The following is a 17,569-nucleotide window of genomic DNA, read 5'->3' as shown; positions in this document are numbered from 1 at the left end:
CTGGCTGGCATTTCCATATGCACATACGCATAATTGTCACGCACGCTGCGGATGGAAGAGCTGAATCCGGGTCCTTTGATTGTAAGACAACAGCTATAACTGCTACTCCAGCTATAATCCCTCGAGGAGTACTGCTCTTCTTAGCACTCGTTCTGAACAGCTCCAGTAAATGCCACACCGTATAAAAACTAAAACTGTGATCTATATGCATTCCTGTGAAAAAATTTGCACCTGCTAAGTACCAGAGTAATAATTAGACCAAATACAGAAATAGCTTTCTGCAGAATTTATGCCTGGGAAATATTTATGCTTTCGCAGTCCCTGAGCGGTAATCCTCAATTATGTCGGCATTCCTCGTCACCGCGCATCAACCCGACACGGGGTTACAGCGCGTGTAAATATTGTAACATGTGCTGTACGAGGACTGTACTTAAGAAGCCGCCTCATCTTTTATGTATCCACCAGCCGCCCCGGACGGACTGTAGCTAACTAACCGCCATGTATATTAAAGGCGAGGCAACGAGACGGACGCCACTGCCGCAACCACAGCCTCGACCGCAGCCGACGACCTCTTTCTTGGGTAACTGGGTTTTTGCACTGCACACCAAGACGATCAAAGGAAAGGTGGCAGGAGTCGATGGGGAACTGAGAGAAAAGTAATGGAAGCAGCTGCCGCAGTCTGTGCCACCATGTGACCTCCTGTGTATAAATAATACAGGGGGACTTTTGGAGCGGAGGCTCACCTGTGGCAGGAGTCTTCTGGTGTCGCATGACGGCATAACGAATCCTTCGTCGACGCTTTTAGGGCCCAGCCGGGCTCATAACTCGCAGGCGTCGCTCTTTCTGGACGCCGCGAATTAAGACGCTGACTTCTCTGTCCCTTGTCGCTATTTGTTATTCATTTACTTTACGTTTGGCGGCAAGTGCGGAATGGATCGTTTCGCAAATTAGAAACACGGCAAATGCATTTTTCATTATTGCCCGGTACGGAGGGATCCAGCATCTGCCGAGGAAATTTATTAAAAATGTATTAGAGTAGTTCAAAACAAAGATTAACATATTTAATGTGTTTTTGGCCTTGTCGCCATGTGGTCATGAATCTTGTATTGGGCAGCGCGGTGAAAGGGATGTTACCGCAATCGCCGGATAATGGAATGCGTGCTTCTGTGTGAAACATAAAAACCGAACAAAAAAAATTCAGCTCTAAATGCTTAAAAAGTTCTACCAGCCAAGGTCACTTTGCCGTTTGATTGCTTACCAAGCACAGTACGTTGCAGAGGGGCTCACATTTATTTATTTTTCATCACATGAACGATGGCTTTTATATTTCCCATTCCCAGGGAGAGAGGGGTTTAGTGGGCCGGTGACGCAGCGCCAGGAGCGTAAGCCAGGGGTGGCTTGATGACAGGACGAATGGATGAAGCTTTCATGGTTGACAAATCAAAAGAGACAACTTCTTTGCTCCTACAGCAAACTGGTTCCAGCACTTCTTTCAAAAGCTTCAGCTCCAAGAGAACATTTGTAAAGTGAAACCCTTTTTTTTCCTCTCTGTTTTAGTTGTTAGCAGCAATATTTCTGATGCTGTAATAGACAGTCAATTAGAGGCAATCACTTTAGGCCCTGAGGCCTGATGGCGTGATCATCTTAAATCTCGCATGCTACAAATCACACGTCTGTCACTGGCTGCATTGATCCCAGCTGGACTTGGTTGCCCCTGCTCACTACATATTCCCAAGGTACACCTGTTTGGTGAAACTGATTTTAAAATATCTGTGTACAGCCTTTTATAATATGATCACGTAAAGCAAGAAAAAAAAAATACCTACAAAGGCTCGTGAAAATCTATACAGCATGGTTATTATTTAGTAAAATGCCCTTTAAGCTCATTATGCTGCCATTTCCCTTCCGCAGTGCACAACAGGTAGCGCTGCTTGTTTTACGCCATTTGCTTGAGCGACGTGCCTCGGTGTCTCGGACCTACAGCGTCCCACAGTGATGTCAGTCTCACTATTTCCTTGCTAAAACTAATGTACTGAATTGTACGCTGATAGCTCAAGTCAATAAATAGAGTAACTAAAGCCTTAATCTTCCAATCAGATGACCATCTAGCACCTGACAGTACAGTATTTACGTGCCTCGCTGACTGAAGGGCAAAGGAAACGATCTTGCAAACCTTATTTCAGAATCAGAATCAGAATGAGGTTTTATTTGCCGAGTGCGCTGACGCACGCAAGGAATTTGCTTTGGCGCTTGGTGATGTCAGTATTACAGACAATAGACAAGACAGACAGCTGACACAGACACGGAATAAATAAATAGCACATTTACAGAGTAAAAGAAATAAATACAAAAAATGTAATAAAAAGCAAGTAAATTACAAAAGTGATGGGACATATTGTACTGATAGGAGACCTGTAGGGGAGTGTTAACCGTTCATGAGGGTGATGGCCCAAGGGAAAAAACTGTTCTTCATATCATAAACATTTCTGAACCAAATTATCAAAATGACTCATGAAAAAGGATGAAAACAGTGAAAATGTCACTGGGGAACGCTGCAAAGACAGCAAAATGATAAAGCGAAAAGAAAAATAATACCGCAGTGAAAGACATGTTAGAAATTTTTCATCCAGGGAACTTAGTTTTTTTTTTTTTTTCCGTCAGAAATAAGATAATTCCATTCGATCGGAAGAGGACTTTGCCGAACAAGGTGATTTTACAGAATTAATTAATCCCGTTATGCGAGGGAAGGATGGATGTACAGTACGTAAGCACCACAAAGAACTCACGACCATGAGCTGCTTACTGTACATAAAGAGGCGACAGTGCAAACGGAATAGCAGGCAAGTTTGGAAACGCAGGGCTGACAATGTCAAACAGGCCGCCGGCACCGAAGGAAAAATAGCTGCTGTCACTTACTGATCGCTACAAGCTAAGATTGAGAAGGAGGCGTCTGGCGAGCGGCGTCCCAGTTACCACCCGGAAGGCTTCCGCGGGGACGAGGGGGAGGCAGAAGGAGGCGTCGGGGGGGGGGGGGGTTTCTGAAACCCGCCGACTCGCACCTGTCAGTCGATCGCATTTGATCCGAGGAGCCCAACTTTAGAGATGGGAAGGCGATGCTCGTGCGCTGGCGAGATAACCTCTTCCTTTAACGTGAAAATCCCACTCTCCTGCTTACAGTGTCTCCCAGCTAACCTGCAGCGTTGTCTATCAAACGAGAGGAACGTTGTCCTAACAGCTCGTTTATTCTGACATTTTACTTCCAGTAAAACTACTCACAAAATTTTTTCAGCATACCCCTTGCTGTTATAAATTTTATGCTGTGTAATTAAATAGGTGGGAAGAATCTCCATAATGATTAAATAATATAAGCCTTGGGATGCAGAATTATGCTTAGAGGGAGCTGTACCACCTTGGAAGATCCCAGAACCCTTGGCTGGCTGAACTTGTTTTGAAGCTGCAGGCTATGCTCTGGCTTGACAGCTCATTTTTTAGAATGGTGCAAAGCTTATTATTTTTATTTTATTTATATATTTCTTTTTCTTTCTTTCTTTCTTGCTGTGCAATGAACACCTAAACAATACTGGGGTTTTAGTGTGGCGCATAAACCTAAATGTACCTCGCTGCAGTGTGCTGATCAATACAAGTGATTCACGTTCGGGGCGGAATCTCACCTGCAAATCCCTTTTGCGGTCCATTACGATTTGTGTCAAAGAGGTATCTCTCAGCGGACCAACGGAGCCCAACAGCGGCGGGGTCTGTGCGACTGCGATCGGTAAACACAAGGTCGCGGTAAATAGCGTGACATCTTGGAGGCCGCGGGTATTCGATGGGTCGTCGGTTCGTTCCTCAATCAGAAATTATCATTAAGAAATTATTGTTTAATAAATAAACCACAAATTGCAAAGGAGGTGTGGTGGTGCAGAGGGTTTGGCTGGGGCCCGCTCTTTGGCGCGTCTGGGGTTCGAGTCCTGCGTGGGGTGCCTTGCAGTGGACTGGTGCCCCATCCTGGGTGTGTCCTCCTCCAGCCCTGCACCTTGTGGTGCTGGGTTAGGCTTCGGTTCACCTCGGGACAAGCAGTTGCACACATTGTGTGTGTGTGTGTGTGTGTGTGTGAACTGCCTGTCCGTGTGTGGTAGCCAGTTTGTTGTTTTCAAATTACCATTGTGCCACGTTTTCACGGAAACATCTAAAAGAAGGATTTGATTAAAAATGTAATTATTTCATCCATAAGACAGTCGTGGGAAGGGGAAATAAAAAATGCATAGCACTTCAAACATTATCTAGGGTATTTTGCAGACAGTCCTTTACAATTAAGCACATCTCAGTACTCATGGCCTCTGCAGATGGAAGCTTGAATGTTGTTCAGTTTGCAGAGGGAATTAATGATAGCATTGTGTAGCTCTGTGGATTTTATCCTTTCTGGAGCTGAAGGCCCCGGGAAACCTTCTATAAATGTGTCGGACGTTGATCACTTTTAAAAGTGAATTGCGTGGACTTCTTTTTTTTGTTTGTTTGTTTACAGAGAAGGGCTGTGCGGCTTGATAAAGGGATCACTGGATTCCAGGCTTTCTGCCTTGAGCTGCCCTGAAGGCCAGCAGCAGTATTTCTGAAAAGTGACGCGGGCTGTTGGAGGTAGCCAGCGGAGGGACAAGGGGAGAGAGGGTGATGTGAACGTATCTGTGGGCACCGAGAACTGAACGGGCAATATTTAGCGGTAGCGGTGTAATGGCCCCGGCAGGAAGGCCGGCCAACAGAAGACAATGTCCAGCGCGAGTGCGAGTCAGGAGGTTGCTGAGGATGGGAGCGGTGCGCCAGGGGTGTTTCATCACTGACACGCTGGTCTCCCAGGAGACTGGATTCGGTTTATGTGTTGGCGGCAGCGCTCGGGCTCTTTATCTCGGAGCTGATCCGAGCCTGTTCTACAGAACTCTTATTACATAATTGTCTGGTACATAATCTCCAGTCTCGGTAATCTCCAATCCAAAACAAATTGCATTGTTTTACACGTCACCCATTTACACAGCTACTGTGCCTTTCTGTTTGTTATATGCTTTAGTTCAGCTGCAGAACAGATGGATCCCACTTGAAGGCTGAAGCAGCAGTTTTGCGATCGCTGGTCCAGCTGCAGAACCACTGCTGTCCCTGTTCACATGCAGCGTTACTCCTCTGAGCTCGGTACACTGCAGTACTTTACCAAGTAATGAGCTGTGAGGGGATTAGCAATGTTCGAAAGAGATGGTGCCTTTAATGATGTTAATGGAAATGTTGAACTCTTCCTCTTTGAAGCACCATGTGAAACTCCAGTCCATCCAGTGTTTTATTATTATTTACATTTACTCATTTAATTGACACTTTTCTTCAAAACAACTGTTTAGCCATTTATACAGCTGGGTAATTTTACTGGAGCAAGGATCCCAAGGCAGCAGCTCTAACCACTACGCTATCAGCTGCCCCCAACTGCAGTTATTAAGATGGCCCTTCTTCTTCTTCTTCTTCTTCTTCTTCTTCTTCTTCTTCTTCTTCTTCTGCTTCTTCTTCTTCTTCTTATTATTATTATTATTATTATTATTATTATTATTATTGCCAACAACAATAATAATAATAGTAATAATAATAATGACAGTGATTATGATAATGATTAGTATGATGGCGCTGTAGTGCCTGGGTAGTACAAGACCACATGGGTTTTATCCCCACTCAGTCTTTGTGGAGTTTGCATGTCCTCCCCATGTTAGTGTAGGTTTCTTCCAGCTGCTCTGGTTTCCTCCCACAGTCCAAACACATGCAATTCAGGTGGATTGGTGATGCCATATTGCCTGTAGTGTATGAATGGGTGAATGACTGTGTGCATGTGTGGTTACCCTGTGATAGACTGGGATCCTGGCCAGGGTGTCCCCTCCCCTCAGCCTCGCACCCAGTCATTCAGGAATAGACTCGTGCACCGCAACCCTGTTTAGGATGATTTCTGAAATTGGACGGATGGACAGATAATGATAATAATACAAGCTTCAAACGGACTGATCTGGATTTGCACCTACGTTCAAACCTACGGCCCAGGAGTTGTGAGGCACTAGTACTACCTGCTGTGCCACATATTCTCTCTGGGCTGACTCCAGGAATAAGAAACAGTGACCCCCCTCAGCATGTCATGATCTGTTAATTTCTATAGTTCAACTGGGATTTTTTGTTTTGTTTTTCTTTTCTTCTGCATTGACAGATATGAACTGTATATGAATTATACAGTCTCCAAGATTTTTTTATGTAAATGTGGCATGTTTATTCAATTTTACAGATGATAAATGCCACCCAAGTCACTACAGAGAGCTGAAGAAAAAGGTGCTTGACCTGCATAACCAGAAGTACGTGAAAGTGGACAGCGAACAGCCTCAGGAGGACCCCATGTCCCTGAAAAAGTTGCTGGTGGACCACATGTTTGAGTACTTTGACACGGACAGCAGCGGACTTGTGGACAGCAATGAGTTGTCGCAGGTTGGTACGAGACGCTACTTGGGGAGGCGCTTTAAAATTCGCTAATCTGTTGGTTTATCCATCTGTTCATTTCTACTTATTCAGCCAACACTGGAATCTTGTCTCGAAACTGTAAGTGGCTGTACTGCGTTAAATAAATAAACAAACAAAAACATGTCAGATAATCTTATTGATTCCCAAAGACACATGAGATTAGTAGGGCTGCCTACTGAAACGTGCCCCCTCCCACTGTCCCTATAGCTAGACTTCAGTTAAAGTATAGAGCAATTAGAATATACATATTTTCCATTGGAAAAGACAATAACTGGCCATTGTTCCAAGCTGTTAATTGATTGTTGCAAGGTTGTAACATAATCTCGAGAAATATTAGCGTCTCTGCTGTTTTGCTGACTGCACGCTTTTAGGATATTGATTTGAAAGCCCATGGCCAAAAAATGGTCATTACACTAGAGTTTTTAGGAAAACTCAAGCATTTAAATGGCTGTCTAATGAGGTTCTAACAAAGCACTTAGTTTACAATATATCATTGAGCCTTGTTGTTGTCAGTGCTGTTTTTTGGAAAAGGGCATAGACTGGAATAAAGAGTTTTGACAGGCACAGACAAACAAATCACAAACATATAAGGCTATAAATAGGCCTGGGTCATACTGTACCAGCACATGAAAGAGGATTTCAATTATGTAGGCGAGCAGCGATGAGGTCTGCATAATAAAACATTTAAAGAAAGCTGCCATCAAAGAACAACAGTCAGAGTGTATCCTGATGCTGACTTCTCGGCAACTAAAAGCCTCCCATCGTGTCAAAGTCGAAGTGGAAGTCTCTGCTTACTCCAGAGAGTCATGTTTTATTGACCACACATCTGCAGGGGCTGCTCTTGGTGGCATCCTGTGTACCAAAAAATTCTTAGGAAATTGATCCGCCTTCGACTCCAAAACACTGAAAAAGTAAAAGGAAATATTCATTGCACATAATGTAACTCAAATTCAGTAAAATTTTATTCTATTTGAAATGGTTGTGATTTAAAGACAAGTGCATTATCTTCATCCTGTTGAACAATCAGTGACCAATTAATACAACAGAAAAAAAATTATTTTATTGATGCTAACACACTTCTTTCACCCTTTCATCTAAGGACACTTCTACATTTATTCATTTAGCCAACACTTTTCTCCAAAGCAGCTTACAGTGTTACGTTAACTACAGTTCTTTACCAATTTATACATTTATACAGCTTGGTAATTTTATTGGAGCAATTTAGGGTAAATACCATGCTCAAGGGTACTGCAAGGTACTGGAGGTGGGATTCGACCCTGTAGCAGCAGCTCTAACCGCTACGCTACCAGCTGTCCCCAGTTAAATTTTTAATTTATGAGTGTGCTCTGCCAGTTGTGCTGATGACTGCAAATGGTATAATATAATTGATTGTGGAAGCTCAAGAGCTGAGGAAGGAGGTCCTGTCTCATGTAATGCAGGCAGCATCATAAAATAAATATTTTCAAAAGGCAAAGCAACAGATAATCGATGAGAGTGGCAGGATCAACACTGCTGAGCCTTTCTAAGCAATGCAACATGGAATTTCCTTCCCGTGCTGGCTGAATCTGTAAATCAGTACTAAATGATAAGAATATGGCTGAATTCAAATTATTCATTAGGTAGTCTGACGTTCTGAAAGAGCTGGCATATGACAATGTACCTCTCTTATCTTTCTGAGCATTAGAGCTATCCCAACATTAATAATGAAAGTATATCACTTAGTATTAGAGCCTCTCTCAGGGTGCACAGCAGAGTCTGACTTCACAAATGTTTTATGGAGAGTGCAGTCGTTTGGGTTATAGGAGTATAACAAAACCTGGACCCACCTTTACACTTGGCTGCGTTTTATGTGCTTTCACTGCCTGGACCCCCTCCCCCACACACATGCCCTCTCTGATAGCCAACACAACAGAATGAATATACATTGCTTTATCTCAGAAACCATTCTCCTCCCTGCATGCATATTTTATGTTTAAATATGGATTTATAAGCTACATCCTCCTCTTTTCTCCTAGAGCTGTGTTTTTCCAGGTGAAGTTTTTCTCATCCTTTGTGGTTTCAGGTCATGAGGAAGGAAAGCCTGGAGTTCTCAGACTGCACACTCTTTGACCTCTTGAAGTATGACGATGATGACGGCGACAAGCATCTGGCAAAGAACGAGTTCTACGCAGCATTTCGTAAGAATCCTGTTTCTGGGTCATATGACTTCCATTTAACAGCTCTGAGTGTATGTGGCTGATCATTAATTAAAAAAAAATAAAAAATTAGAAGATAACTGAACTGTGTAACAGCTACATTGAAACACCATAACAGTAGACCATAGTGTGAAAAAGCAAATATATAAAAGCTGGCGATACAAGGTAAAAGAAAAAATGTTACATCTAGCAAAGGTACACAATGTAGGAAGTTCCAAACAAGTGACCAGATATTCCAGAATTTGTATGAATTATTGTGTTCAGTTCAGATGTCAGCATATCAAGTTGGAGAAAGCGATCGCTTGAGTGAATAACATATTTGTGGAAGCAGCTTCTCGTGTAGACCATATTTAAAAAAAAAAAAAACCTCCTTGCCAAATGTCCAAGAGTAATCAGCCAAAGTTCCATAATATCATCAAAAACAGAATCTGGGTTGTGGTTTAATTAGGAATATAGGTGGGTATGAATATATATAATGTATATATATATATATATATATATATATATATATATATATATATATATATTATTAAAGAACAGTTAGATAATCAGTTTTAAATGACTGAGCGTCGCTGACTTAAAACACCTTTCTGATCCATAACAATGTTCTCACTCTTTAATCTTGAATTAAACATTCTATTCTTCCTCAAATAAATTTGTAAAGTCCTTGTAAGAAATAGTCAGTGAATAATTTTTAGGACATTTCAACCCCCATGTCTCCATTAAAAGTTCATTCTACAGAGACACCCACAGGGAAACACAGGAAGGTTAGTCTAACAATAATACTTTACTGAAGGCAAGTGTCTTGTTGGTGAGTTTTTATTTTATTAGCACAAAGTGATATTTGTTTAATGGGGACAAACTGTGAAGCTAAATAGCAGCTAAGTTTTTTTGCACTATCATTCTTATGCCACCCCATGAGGAGTTTGATGTAATTTGTCAAACGTCCTGCTGGGGGTTTAAAAAAATAACAGTTCATGCCTCTACCCTGTTCCCACACTCACAGCAGTAAAACTTGTGAATCCGGCAGCATTTTTTTTTCATGACAAAGAAAGTAAATTATGACATTTCTCAATGTCATTGAGTCTGGCTGCATAAAGCTGTAATTCTCTATAGATATTGCCTGTAAAAGACCAGGAGTCTTGGCAGCTGCTACACAGAAACACGTTTTCAAGGGTTTTTTTTTTTAGTCCACTTCTGAGTTTGAAATATGTCATGTCAGTGATCCAGAGATGGTTTACTATATAGGCGTTTTATAAAATAATGTTTGATTCTTAAAACATAATAATAATAATAATAATAAGAAGAAGAAGAAGAAGAAGAAGAAGAAGAAGAAGAAGAAGAAGAAGAATTGAAACCACCTTTATACAGTTAAAATACAGAAGTTATACTGTTGAAACTACTGTACTGTGTGAAACCTTGAAGTATAAAATGTCTTCCTGCTTAGAAGGAAAAGAATTGGGTTTACTGGCAGACAAGCAGCATCGCTGCACAGTGATGTTGCCAATATTTGTCTTGTTCAGTGTTGCCACAGACTGAAACTTGGCGTTATGCATAGCTTGGCAGTGAACATTATTTTTACACCATTCTCTTCCCAGGGTTTGCTTGGGATTATGTTCTTGGCAGTAACCTTCACCTCTTAAGTAGAACTGACAATTCTGAGAAGGAAGTTTTGATCCCCATGACAATTGTTTCTTGGCCTCAACATGGCATTTATACCAAAGTAAGTTATAAATATTGATACCAGTGAACTTGTTGTAAGTTGTACCTTTCAGCGCAGGTGAGTCTGAAAGCAAATGAACTGTGGACAGTTTGGACCTCAGCATAGCTCAGTGTGCTCTTAGATTCCAAGGCTTTTCTTTTCTTAAGAAAGAAAAATAACACAAAGCTGACAGGGGTGTTAGGGAGGAACAATGCCTAATTAAATCTTCATAGTGGTTGGCCCAGATCTACCTTTAGCAACAATCTACTGAAACCACAGCAATCAGTCTGACGATTTCTCCAAAGAACTGAATTATTTTAGTAAAGTTTGAGAAAGGTCACCTAATTATTTCGGCTGAAATATGAAACAGCAATTTGGTTTCTGTTGAAATTTTTCCTTCTTGGAGTACATGAGTTGAGGTACAAACTCTGTTTTCAGTAGATTCCTTAATAATGTGACTTCAGCAACCACCTACGTTCTGTCTGTAAACATCTCTTCACAAAGTGTCAGAATAACACTTCAATAAACATAGAGGGACAAGCTTTTTTGGCCTGGTCCTCCTGGACCTCTGGAAAATGATAATTATTTGTTGACTGTGATATTTGCAGAACATGATTTTCTATGGAACATCTTTACATGGTTGGCATCACCCACGGGGGCTATCCAGAAAACTAGAAGGATGCTAAGATCAGAAAGGATTGGTTCATTAGAAATAATGAATTAAATGATGTTTAGTTCATGACTGAGAACTGGGTAGAGTTAAAATAACTGAAAAATCATAGCATGTTTTACTGTGCTGTCGGTAGTAGCAGACATAGTTTCCAAATGTCAGGAATGGCCGAAGTTCACCCTTTTTTAGATGCTGAAGCCCTGGAAAAAAAAAAGATATTTAAATAACATTATGCTGTTGTCCAGGCAGTGAACACTATCAAATGCTAGAGCGAGAAGAACAGACGGCGAAGATAAGATGTGATTGATAGCAGTGCCTTTAGCAGCTCCTCATCCCTGGCAGGATGGCATAAGTTAGACTTGACTAAATGGTATTAGCAAGCTAATGTTAGCTGACACAAGTAGGCCTTTACAAAGTCAGCATTTCCCATTTTACAACTGGAAGGTGGCTGTCTCTGTTCAAGGAGGAGAAATCTATGCGTAGCTTTATTTCCATTTGCTCTGCTAGCAAGCTAGCTAGCTAATCGTAACCTCCACATCTGACAAACACTGGAGCCAGCACAGCATAAATGTGAAATGTTATTTGCTATGCTTTTGTGTAAAAATTCTGTAGTTTATAATACATTTCTTGTTTTAGTATATAATCTTAGAGTATATATTTCTGAAAGCAGGCACAGTAACTTTAAGTAAACGAATTTGGACTTTGCTAACTGCTGATGTGTAAATGAGGTACAAAGGCTGCTTGCTCCAGCAGGCCGCCAGCTTAGGGTAAGCCTCAATAAGTACTATTTTTCTCTTCCTCACTTCAAAAATGCTGCTCATTCCATTGATCCTAACTCTTAAATTAAGTTCTTAGGAAAAAAATTAACTTGTGTGAAAACTTTGCGCTGTAGAGCCTGTGCAATGATTTGTAAAAAGTGCCTTGAGGAGCATGTAAAAGATTAGGGCCCTGATTTTTGATCAGTGGGGTTATTTTTGAAGGTATGAATGGAAGCGAATTAAAATACAAATTCCTGAAATATTTGCAGTGAAATCATAAGTTTATGAATACCTTGCAACAAGGGTTGACATTTCAATTAATTTTGAAGCATTTTCCATTTGACAGACTGAAAGCTCTTTCCTTTGTGTGCATAATATCCAAGGGATGACAAACATTCAAATTTTCTGGGATAATGTTGTTAGCTTGTTTTCCTTTCGCTGTACGATGAGATGTGTTTCGAGAGCGAGTTGCAAGCGGGGACCATTGTTTAAAATCTGTCTTTTCATGGTTATTTTCTTAACAGCTGTCGTACTGCCAGACTTGTTATAATACCACTCAGAAAATTCTGCTGATTAAACAGACATTCAAATGAAAGCCAAAAGCTTGGGATTAATGTAGTTGATAAATGTGTCACTGGGTTTTTCAGTACAGTATGCAGTTCGAATTAAGCACTGGAAAGTGTAATCCAATGAGCTGTGTGTCCTGTCTGTCGCCTACAATTATCCCAGGTTTAAGTAGAAATTTAAATTGACCTGTACTGTAAAACCCAAAGAATATGAAGATTTTTGTTTTATAGCCCATAATTAGGCAGTCAAGCACACATCATAAGCATGCATTAAACCCCACTAATTTCCTGTTGCCTGCTTTAGTTCTGGCTCTTGGTTCATCATCCCTAGTGGCACAGTGACATTTGAAATCTACTCAGTATCTTGACATTTAGGCTGGGCTGGCAAATCTTTAAAAGTTAATTGATGAAGTCCACTTTTAATTATGAAAACCTTCCGCTTGTAAAACATTTCGGCAGTAAATGGCAGTAACCAGTAGCTCCCCAGTGCTCTGTCCTCTCTCCAGTCCTCTGAGTACAAACTACTCCAGGCTTGTCTTGTCATACAGGAAACAGTGACTTGTCTGAAGATATCGTATTGCGCGCTCCTTCGAGGGTTCCTCCTCTGTGGCGAATCAAACTCCTTTTCGTTTTTTGGTGGTGTGAAAAGGAAAACAAGAGCGATCACGCAATGCTCTAAGACTTGTCTGGGAGAACTCTCTACAGTGATCTCGCTGCTCCATGCTTTTGTATTTGTTCTTGAAATGTCTTAACAGGAAGAATACAAAACAGCAGTGGAAAGAAAACCAGTAATAACAGAATTACCTTGCTTTGTACAAGCGCATTATTAAAATTTTCAGCAAAATCTCCACATGATGCTGTTTGTTTTCAATATGGTTTAACATCAGCAGTAGTTCACTAGAACCACCCCAAAACCAGACCCCTTTTTTTGCAGTTATATAAGTTCTGTTCTTGTCCATGCTTCATTTGCTTGCTTGTTTTTTTTTTTTTTTTATTTTATTTCATGTGTGGAAGAGTTGTTTGAGTATTGCACCAGTCAATTTTCATGAAATTCTGCAGGAGTTTTTGTAACACAGTGATAGGCCTTGACAGGGCTTTGCATGTCAAAAAACCTATTATTCAGCTGAGCTCTTGTCCTGTATCTCTAGAGTCCTTAATCGCATGCAGACATGAGATGAAGACTAGGTGAACTCTCTCTCAGGACCCCAACAAAAGAGAAAAGTAGACTTTATCAAACATCCATCATCACTTTAGACAGGAGCAAGTACACCTCTATCCCAAGGTCCTGACCCAATGAAACTCTATATAGTGTGGAGCATTTTTTAATATCCACAGAAGTCGGAAATCTGTAGGACTTCACAGGGAGAGCTTATTCCTTGTTGTGCGCTTAAGATGGTGAAGCATGTCATTGAACACAGGTCACGACGCATTTTCTCATTGCTATAAGATGCCAAGGATTCTGATCCCTGAAGAACTCTGCTTAATGAAAGAAAAGTTGGCAAATGATGGCTGAACTGCTCCTACAAAATGCTACCTTGCTGTGTGAAACCAGGCAGACATAGTCAGAATGAGAGTGTCAGTTGGACTGACAGGCCTGTATTGGTCTCACCAGGAAAAAGGCACCCCTGGGCTTTTCTTCAGGAGTTCAACTCTAGCTCTCACGCAAGGCTCGGTAGGCGTTTATCAGCAGGGGAACAGGTGGCATAAGAAAATCATTGCTCTATTCAGAACAAATCGAGAGAAGAAATATAAATGAGAGAATTTTCTTGCCATTATTTATTTATCCAGCTGAGGCAGTTATGCTGGGCAGCTTAAAAGCAGGAAGCAGCCTGCTGAAAGGGAAAACAGCCTGCCTTCTGTTGGATAGCAGCTGGAGTCTGAGGGAGCTCTAAGGAAATCCACGAAGATCCATTAAGTCAAGCATCCAGTCTGTTTGCTGCCATGGGGCAGACACCCGGAGGGCAGTGCAGACCATAGCCAGGGAGCTCCAGACTTGCATCTGCAGACACTTCCACTTGATCCTCGCAAGCCTCCTGGCCTGGGAGAACTGGTAACAGGGGAGCTGGTCTCACATCTGAAGACCCAACAGGGCTGTAGAGGAGAGAAATTAATTTGTAAAGAAATGGAGTTTGATTGGCTGCTCACGGCGTTAACAGTCATTCTCAAAATTATCTGGCGGCGTCTGAGCAGAATCCAGGCCTAGTCCCAAAGGAGAAGTGGAAGAAAGGACAGCCAAACAATGTCCTGCAGGAAGATCACTGTCACCAGCAGAACAAAACACACAAAGAAAAGGTTGAAAAGATTGTGCATGACTGAATCTTCACTTTATGGAAGATACAAAGCCTATTGTGTTTTACAACTCAAAAATATGTATCTATTAGACTGCATTAGTCCACACAATTTATTACGTGCTTCACATTGCAGCAGCTTTGGCTATAACTGTAGAATTCATGCATTTCTCTAAATCCTTTCTATTGAAAATGTTTTTTTTTTTTCGTATTCCTCTTAGGATTTGATTGTAGTTTGCTGTCCTCCTCTCACTGTTTATAATGATGTTATATGATGTGGATGGCAGGGGATTATGTAAAATAATCTTCTCAGCAAGGCACCCATTTAACCTGTTCTAATTTGGCGTGGAAGATTATTCATAGATTATACGCTGTGGTGCGCCTGTAGTGACATACAAGTTGATTTTCAAGTGTAATGGTCTTCTGTTGATGCAACCCAGGTACAGGTAATATGAATTTTGCACGTCATGCATTAAGTACCCCATGGTGACTACAAGTAACAGATGACTGTTGCACTATGGGAATGCAGGCCACTTATCATTTGTAATGTTTAAAAGATAATAAAATGTTTCTTAACACATTCCGAGCTGAATAGATGTTGCCATATTGAGGAAGTCAGTTCATCATTGTTCTCAAAGAATGTGTAGAGTTTATGACGTGACATAAAAGACTGGGATGTATTAAAATGTCTTTATTCATAGCAGATGCTGTATTTTGTATCCAAGGTCCTCAGAAAAGTAGCAAAGTGCAATATTAATTTTTTTGAAAAATAAATAGTTCTTTTTCTTCCTTTGCTACAATTTTAGTAAATCCAGTGTGTAATGGCATGAAGCTTTATGGGACAAATTAATGCATACATTGCAGTGAAAAAGTATTTCCTTTATTATTGCATATTTTATGCTAATCGTTTAAGGTCTTCAAGCAAAATGTAATATTAGAAAGCAAACACCTGAGTGAACAAATAACCCATACACACACAGTCTGAACCGCTTGTCCCATACAGTGTTGTGGTGAGCCGGAGCCTAACCCGGCAACACAGGGCAAAAGGCTGTAGGGGGAGGGGACACACCCAGGATGAGACGCCAGTCCGTCGCAAGGCGCCCCAAGCAGGACTTGAACCCCAGACCCACCACAGAGCAGCACCTGGTCCAACCCACTGCGCCACCACAAATAACCCTAAATTCAAAAAAAAAAAAAAAAAAAAAAATCCATTTCATTTATGATAACAAAGTTATCAAAAATCAACTATCACTGGATGGAAAAAGTATTTGCTCCCTTACACTTGCAATGACTGCCCCAAACACTTCTTATAATTCAGTATCAGTTCTTCACGTTGCTGTGTAAAAAGGAAATTAAATCATTTTTAAAATATGTGTTATTTGTTCTCTCTGGTGCCATTTATCGAACATTAAATTTTGGTGAAAGACCTGAAAACATTCAGTATGGAAAGAAAATGCAAGAACAGAGGAAATCAGGATGGGTAAAATACTTTTTCACAGTGGTGTACATTTTTGCTCCCAGGGGTGGCTCATATTTGAACTTTCTATTCGTGCAATGACTTTCCTTTTGTTGACAAATTTTTGTTTCATATGTGTAGCCAAATTGTGCCAATTTAGCAGTCCCTGATGAAAGGTGAATCAAAGCTAACACCCCTATATTTAGGTAAAAACGCAGCTGTAATAGGCTTATTGCAAGTTTTCCTCCGCTCACCAGTTAGAGGATTCAAGTGTTATTATTTTGCTTTTTCTGCAGTGTACTCCCAATTTGGCCATTTCCAGTGAAGTATTTCTCACCCTTGGCATAAGAATCCTCTTCCTGAGTCACCACGTCCAGACACTGAGCGGAGGACTAATGCACCCCTTGCATACCCACATCCGCTCATGGGAAGGCTTGCGACCGCATGCAGCAAGCATCTAAGGGACAGGTGCCAGATTCTGGATCTCAGTAAATTTTTCCCATCTCCCCAGTGGTCAAAGCCAGTTTTAGCTACTGCTAACCATAGGAATCCGAATCTCAAATGGTGAGATAGCCCAGAATTGAGCAGCAGCCTCAGCTGTGTTGCCCAGTATGTCCACAGGCAATGTGCCTTAACCAGCTGAGCCCCTCGAGAGCTCCTTTCAAGAGTGCCAGTTCCAACTGGTGGGGATCGAAGGTCACTGCATGAGCAGCTGCTGTCACCCACTGTGTCCTAGGTCCACGTGCAAAGCCCTGGAGTAAACCACCGCCCCCCGATGTTCCCTTGTCCCCTGTGCATGTAGCTGGGGATGCTATCTGATCTGTGATCCAGTGCAAAGCAAAGAGGGTACAGCAGGAAGTACAATCTGTTGGCTGCACTCCACAGAGCCAGCTGCCCTTGGCTGAGGAGTACATGGAATCATGGGACCGCTGCAGTGAGCCAGAACTTGTTTAATATATGCTAATTTGGTTTAAAGTAAAGGCACAACAACGTTCAAAATAATGAATATGAATGATAAGGGTTTAATTAGCATGGGTAATTTATGGCGCCCACACAGAAAGATTCCATTTGCTTAAACCAGCACTAAGCAACACGTCTTGTGTGAGTGATGGGTGTAATTAAATTGTCATTGATTAATTAAATTGTCTTATTTGAGATATTCACCGCACTGAATTTGCACATACTATTGCGGGTAATTGTTGCTCAGAAAGTACGATCACGCTCCAGAAATTTAAATGAAATCTTTCTTTTGGCCAAGATGAAATGGCATTAGGTCGCCGACAGTTAGCGAGCAGCCATGCTAACCATGTTGCAGTGGGTAATTTTGACAGATTGTATGGGGCAAAGAATGTGACTTGTCATGATCGCTGTGTGTAGAATATTGCATTGTTCAGTCAATACTTACTCGCTCG

General features: G+C 41.4%; 1 protein-coding gene across 1 annotated transcript in view; it reads left to right on the top strand.

The window, feature by feature from the left end:
• Positions 1-17,569, top strand: part of LOC108924569 (follistatin-related protein 5-like) — a 95,887-nt gene that overhangs the window by 42,676 nt on the left and 35,642 nt on the right. The window contains exons 5-6 of the mRNA XM_018736056.2: positions 6,293-6,489; positions 8,585-8,699. Coding sequence (XP_018591572.1) covers positions 6,293-6,489; positions 8,585-8,699 — 312 coding nt within the window. The remainder of the gene's footprint in view (positions 1-6,292; positions 6,490-8,584; positions 8,700-17,569) is intronic.

This window comes from Scleropages formosus, chromosome 16 (assembly GCF_900964775.1).
Source record: "Scleropages formosus chromosome 16, fSclFor1.1, whole genome shotgun sequence".
Classification (NCBI taxonomy): Eukaryota; Metazoa; Chordata; class Actinopteri; order Osteoglossiformes; family Osteoglossidae; genus Scleropages; species Scleropages formosus.
The sequence above is the reverse complement of the archived record's forward strand: the minus strand, read 5'-3'. Positions and strand labels throughout refer to the sequence as shown.